The sequence below is a fragment of the Crocodylus porosus genome, unplaced genomic scaffold, assembly GCF_001723895.1.
Source record: "Crocodylus porosus isolate Cpor-Errol unplaced genomic scaffold, CroPor_comp1, whole genome shotgun sequence".
NCBI lineage: Eukaryota > Metazoa > Chordata > Crocodylia > Crocodylidae > Crocodylus > Crocodylus porosus.
This window is the reverse complement of record NW_017728909.1, coordinates 30,412,071-30,419,049: the sequence shown is the minus strand read 5'-3', so window position 1 is coordinate 30,419,049 and position 6,979 is coordinate 30,412,071. Positions and strand designations below refer to the sequence as shown.

Sequence of the window (6,979 nt, the reverse complement as noted above, 5' to 3'; positions counted from 1 at the left end):
CCTGTTTCACCTATTGTCGCCCATTCCTTCTGATCCTTGTTGCCACGCATTTTAATTTTCACAGACCTGAATTTTGCATATTGGCTTCTATTCCACCATGGAAAGTGCACAACACCAGCAGGCTTTCCCTATGCCTGAAGAAGGGTGTTTGTGCCTGAAAGCTTGCAAAGAACAATTTTTCCAACTATTTAGTTGGTCTAATAAAAGGTATCACATCTACCCAAGAAACCTTGTCTCACTCAGCACCTAGCATCAGAATTTGTCTAGGAACCACCTTGATTTTTAGCAGCCATAGTCTCTTCTTTAGGTGTAAAGACAAGATTTCCCCATTCTTGTGTATCCAAGAAGTACATCTGAACCTGTTTTCCAGGTTCAGAAACCAATTGGGTACTGAAAAAGTAGAAATTTATTTTTCTCTGTATAGCGATGTGTAGAAGGTTGAACAGAAACAAGTAGTAATTTCACTAAATACAGGTAATAGTCCCTTTGTTTAATGAAAAAGTTATCAAAATGTATTTATCTTAAATATCCATTGTGTTTAAGGCAGTTGTATTTACAGAAAAAATGTAAATTCTGTTTCTGCACATTATTTATTTTTTCCATTCCAATAAACACAGATTTCATATAAAAATAACTTGTCATCTAGTAAATAAGAAATATCTCACCATTTTCTCACATCAAAGTAGCAAGCTGAATACATGTATTCTGTGCTATAGCTTCTGCATCTTGTTCAGCAAAGGAAGTAACAAATTAAACAAATCCAATGAGACTCAGCCTTTTTGTAGGAAAATAACTAAAAGTACAAATATAAATTAGGTTTAAAATGATGGTTTTTAAATGTAGGTCACGCCAATTCATTCAGATGTTGGAGTCTATTTCTGATCTGTCTCCTTCTCTGCTATCTCAGAGAAATAACCAGCTAATTGATCTTTTTTTGCTAAGCAGTTATCTTCATGTGGATTGATGGGCAAGATATTTGAAACCTTGCTAGTACCATCTTAATGTAAGAGGAGAAATTCTAACTTTTTGAATGGCCGAAAGTCAAATGAAAAGATAGAGAAAAAAAAAGGGACACTAAAATTTCTGCTCTAGAAGTGGGTCATGCTTTGAGATTTTTTTATTTAAATGTGTTCAGTGCTTCTCCGGGCCTTCTGGGGCTTTTACGTCTTATAACTGCACTTCAAAATTAATAGACCTGAGAGCTAGGCTGTGAGAAATGGCACTGTTCTTTTTTCGACTTGCATTTTAGCGTTTCAACGGAACAGCATTCCATTTCGTTTCTGTTCAAAACTGCTGTTCTGTTTAGTCTTGTCAAAACAGTTTTGCTGTTTCAACATTTTGCCCATAGGCTATAACGGGGAAGCTTGAAACAGCTTTAACTTTGTCATTTCTGGCCTGATTTGGAGGAAACCTGAAGAAATGGTAGCCCCTTCTGAGGGCATGAAGCTTGCCAAGGTTCAAGAAGATAGGTGCTGGGGTTTCAGGGAAACTGCACCTCAAAGTCTTGAAAGCAAAAAACTCATGTCATGTGTACGTATTTCCAGCTTGTTCACTGGGAATGTTTTCTGTGACTGTTGTGTTGTTAGTCATTTCTTGTGATAAACATTGATTTCAGTCTACCCTTGATTAACATCTCTTCCTATCTTTAAGAGAAATCAAAACATAGTTATTATCAAATTAAGTTAGCATCAAGAAAGTTGAATATGATACTTATAGACAAGAACTAATCTAAGAAACCATCATGTTGCCTTTTAATTGTGTTTAAAAATTTTTAGCATTTGAGTGGGTTCTCTGTTCACAAACTAGGAATACCAGTCTGAGAACAGATTAAATCAGTGTGGGTTCTTAATTCGTGTTGTTGTCCTGAGTTCGAAATAGTTTCTATGATCAAATACCTACTATTGATACATTCCAGGTAGTAAATTGAGTTTAATATGAGAAACCTTCTATGTTTAGCTTTAAAATAGTACAATATGCAGTTATTTCCCTTCACTTGTCTTATACTCCATATTCTATTCTCCATATTACATTGGGGCAGCATATGCATCTGAACAGGTGGTTAATATTTTGAGAGATCTGAACAAAGATAATAAAAACATTTTTCTTTGTATTTCTGTTGAAAACAAATGGCTTATTTTCGCTTGAAAGAACATTTTATAAAGCATTTTGTCCATTGCGAATTGTATCTTTCTTTTCTGCAGGCTGCACTGACTCTTCCACGAAGACCAATTCTTCATTGTTCTACTGTGATTCCTGCCATGGCTCTTACTTTAAAGTTTATTATGCACCTTTTCAGGCTCAAGGACTCATGGTGCTTTCTTCCTTGGATGCTGTTTATATCCTGGACTTCTCACCATGTTCGTGATGGAATTCGTCATGGCCTGTGGATCTGTCCATTTGGAAAAACTGCTCCCTTGCCATACTGGCTGTATGTAGCAACTACTGCATCTCTACCACATCTGTGTTCATTTATTATGTATTTAACAGGTACCAGAGAGCTTATGTCTATAAAACATGGAATTCACATTGATGTCTAAGAATGATGGTCCTTGGGCTTACAGTGAGGTGTATGTATCAGTAAAATGGATCCCTGCATTCTTCACAACTTCAAGGTTAGGCAGCCTGAAGCTACAGATCCAGTATGGATATGTTATAGTTACAGAAAAAGCTAACGTACAAATGGTAGTAATATCCAGGCATCCTTTTCATAAAATTGGTAATCTTCCTGCTGGTTCCTTCATAATTTCTAAAATGATTGGTCATTCTTAAATAACTACATTTTGTTTCTTCTGCTTCTACACTGCAATATTATAGTGCTCTTCCTCTGGTCATCCTCCACTTTTGAAATTATGCTGTCTTTCAGCATTCCACTTTCTTTCTAGAATTAGATGACATTTGTACAGCACTTTCAAGATGTAAAGCACTCTCAAAATAATATGTTCATTAACCTTATTTATTTGCTTGATTTGAATCAAACTTTGTTGTGTTCAGCTAATTAAAATAATAATGCAGCTTGTATATCAAGATGTACTACTGATTATCTGAAAACACTGTTAAGTTTGGACGATAACCACTGATTGTTACAATATTTATTCTAAGCTCTGCTGTAGTCTAGTCTTACCCAACTGTTCAGTTCCCAAACAAATCCTGGCTAACAGCTGTATTTAGAAAAGAGAGAAAAACGTATTTAAGAGTATTAAGTGATTACAAAAGTGTTCATTTTTATACAAATAAATTTTAGGAATGTTAGTTTTTTTTAATTAAAGGATTTTACCTAATATTTAAGCAGATCGTGTTTGAAGCTAAATCTGTTTGCTACAATAAAATATGAGCTTTAAAAATGTTTTAGTAAAGTCATAATAAAATGAAAATGGGAAATGCACTGCTGTATTAAGAGTTTACCCCACTGTGTTTGCTACTGTAGCTATAATGATTGTATTTCCATCTTTAGCTACAGCTCCTCACATTACTGATGTGTAATTACTTTGCCCAAGTAAAAAAAAATGTCTTCTTAAAATGAACCTTCCTTTTCATTGTAACAATGTATTTAGCAGAATTCACAGATTTGTTGGAATCTGATAGGACCACGGTGTCAGTGCTTCTGCTGTGATGTCCTCAAACTTGCAACTTCTGGGCTGTCAACTGTGCACCTTAGCACCTGCACCACCTCAGCCCCCTTAAACAAGAACTCACGAACATGTTAGGTATCCTTCTACCATAAGCTATTCAAAATGAACCTTCCTTTTAGAAAAATCTTACAGGAAATCCCTCAAGCTTAGTTGTTTTCAGTTGCCTTGCATTATAACCTGAGAAATATTTATGTAAACCAACAGCTTTCAGTTAATCGCGTAGGAACAAGAAGCCAGGTTCTAAACTGTAAAACTGATTTTCAACTACAGTGATATCAACTTTCAGCACTTGAAAATTTGACACGAGATGTTACCTTTGTGAAAGAGTAGTTGTAAAGTTGGATTTGTTTAGAATAATAGTAACACAGTACATAATGAGTAAAGGTACATTTTTCATATTTTGTACATTTTAGGACTTTCTAGAAGTTCCACTTTGCAGCTGCTAGCTCATTGGGCTCAGGAAATCTTGAGTTCATTGCTGCTGTGAAGGTTGCCCCTTATTTTGAAGTGTCAGTTTCCTCTCACTTTCTCTCAGAAACAAAAGACTGAGCCTTACTTGATTGTTATATATAGTATTTGGACATAAGAGAATAATTTTGACCTATGAGCTTGTAAAGTGAGTGCCTTGCTTAGAAAGAAAATGTGAAGGCACAGAAAGGTCTGAAAAGATTAAACTTCTTTTGAAGCAGTTAAGTTCTTTCTCATGTACAGCCAGTAAATCCTGTGCAGAAACCAGCACTCCCAACTATTTTAGTTAGATGATCCATTAGGGGAAGAATTAACTAACCGCCCTACTTCTACAAATGTTAATAAACAAAAAGCTGTAACTCATTGGGAAACTAAGCATCTATTTGTTTTCTCCTCTTAAAGTTTGTTTAATGTTACAGACTACCAACTATCAGTAATTTAAATCTATGCATAAGTAATGAAAACTTGAGTGAAAAAATCTATGTAGAAGCTTTCTGCTCTTGCTTCTCAGTACAGATATTTGTATATTTATAATAACAGTCTGAATATAATGCACAGAAGAAAAACAGGTTTTCTACAAAAACAGTAAAGGAAATAAAGTTTTAGAGAAAATTACATTTTGGGCAGAATTATAACATTTTTGTGCAAAACACATTCCTGCCAATTTTCCTTAAAGGAGCAGTACTGTTAAAAAGTCTGTGTTTCTGTTCAGTCTTTCTAGCAAAGGTGTCATTCAGTCTAAACATAGTCATTTTAAGATCAGTATTTATAAAACATTTGTCTTCAGTGCTGGACCTTTACCTACATAAATTACAACAGCAATTCAAGTCTGATATAAAAAGTTTTTGTTTTATTCTATTCTGTTTGTTCTTGTACTGTCCCTCATCATGCCAGGTGATGAGCCACTGTCAGAAGCGAATTAAGCAAAGTAACTGGCATCTGTCACTGGTGGCAAATTTAAAAGAAAATTTTATTTTAACTTAAAATTTAAGTTTAAGACTTGCAGCATTTGTTTACATTGCAACCAGAGTCAATTAAATAAAGTAACAAACACATCACAGAAGGAGCCTTCTGTCAAGAGAAACTAATTGAGCCAAGCTATAGCCTTCCTTTTAAACCAGCTACATGCATGGAGAGCCAAACTGTGGTATGGTGTTACTTAGTCTTGGATTTCAACTCATGTAATGAAGAGGAAATTTGGCTTTACAAGCCCAAATCATATTTCTTCTTCAGATATATTTTGTGTTGAAAATTCAAAGGCAGTTTTGTCACATTAATATGTTGTGAATTAGTCCCTGAAATGTTTTGCAAGATTCTTTCCCACTCGCTCCTTTGCCTTATTTATTGCCCTCCACAAAATCCTCTTTTGTCTTTGCTTCCTTTGTATGAAGGAAATTTGTAATTATAGGAATTTCTTTTAAGATTTATGTGGCGCCTGTCAGTTTTGTCTTCAAATTTATGTTTTCATTTGGACCATAAGAGTGGACACTGTACTGTAAAAACACTTTTTATTTTATTATCATATTAAAGTAACATTAAACCGATTGAAAAAAGTAATTGTGGTTGTGTTTATATTTATCACACTAAAGCTTAGTTCTTGGATGTCTGATTACTTAATTATCACTTTCCATCTCTTTTATGCATGATCTTTTTATTCATGGATTTTTATAGTGAATAAGAAAACTTTTTGTGCTAGCTACTGTTACATTCTGCAATAGTAGGTTCCTGTAACTGTAAGACTTGAAAACTTACCTATAGTGAGATTTCTTGATTAACTAAATGATACAAAGCACCTTGGACAGAAACTTTAAATAATTTTCAAGGTAATGAAAAACATCAATGCCTGTAAAACCTGGTTTCTTTGTGACAAGGAGCCTTTTGTCTAAGGAGAGCAAACATAAACCACTGACTACATAATACTCTCCCAGACTGAATATATGTAAAATTTCCACCTAGAAATGATCCTTATATTACAGCCTATTTGTATTTTCAGGAATAAATTACAGACATCTGAAACTGGCATGTCTGAGGCATGACATTTAGTGTAATTCATAACTGGTGGTACCATAAAGTATATTTCTTGACTTGTTAGAAAGTGAGAGCTCAGTTGGTTTATGGAATTTAGCATCTTCATTCTGCAGCCAGAGTGGAAATTACACAAAACTGGACAATTTATATTGTTACTAAAATTGTTACTAGAACTGAGTTACCTATTGTTTATACAAAAAGGTTGATGTGGAAACAGAGAGTACAGAATGCAATTAAAGGAAATGTAACCAAAAAAAGGTGTGTGGAAAAATCAATTAGAGCTCTTTTTGTAGCAAGAAGAGTTGTCCCTTCTAATAATTATTATTATGAGGAAAGAAAATGAATTATGGCATTTACATAAAAGAAAGAAAAAAGCATGAGAATAAAAAACAAACTCCTTTTTAATCCAAAAAAACCTAGATTTTAATCTGTCTTGAGTGTGTGCAAGGAAAGGAGAAGTAGGAAATTGTAATTAAAATGAAGAAAGCATTATAGCTTTAAACAACAAACTTGTGTTAAGTTTGTTTATGAAGAAAAAAGGAAAGCAGGATTGAAATAAATGGAAAACATTAGCTAAATGCAGGGACTGGGAATTCTCTTGGGAGGTTTCAAAAAGAAGAATTTTGGGTGGTTTCAAAAAGAGAATCCAGCTAGACTGCATGCAACTGTAAAAATCTCTATAGTCTCTTCAGAACATTTAGTTAGCTGTTTTAATTAAAAATATGTTAATATACCTGTATTTCCTAAGTTGTGCCATGCTATAAAAATGACCATTAACAGCAAATACAAAGCAGATATCCAACAAGATGTCAAATACAGCTAGACCAAAATCATGTTTAACAAGGAAGGGTCAG

General features: G+C 34.0%; 1 protein-coding gene across 2 annotated transcripts in view; it reads left to right on the top strand.

Moving 5' to 3' along the window:
• Positions 1–5,621, top strand: part of TMEM267 (transmembrane protein 267) — a 30,072-nt gene extending 24,451 nt beyond the window's left edge. For both annotated transcript variants that reach the window (XM_019532024.1, XM_019532022.1), the window contains exon 4: positions 2,202–5,621. In XM_019532024.1, coding sequence (XP_019387569.1) covers positions 2,202–2,537 — 336 coding nt within the window. In that variant the 3' untranslated portion in view covers positions 2,538–5,621. The remainder of the gene's footprint in view (positions 1–2,201) is intronic.
• Positions 5,622–6,979: the final 1,358 nt, after the last annotated feature.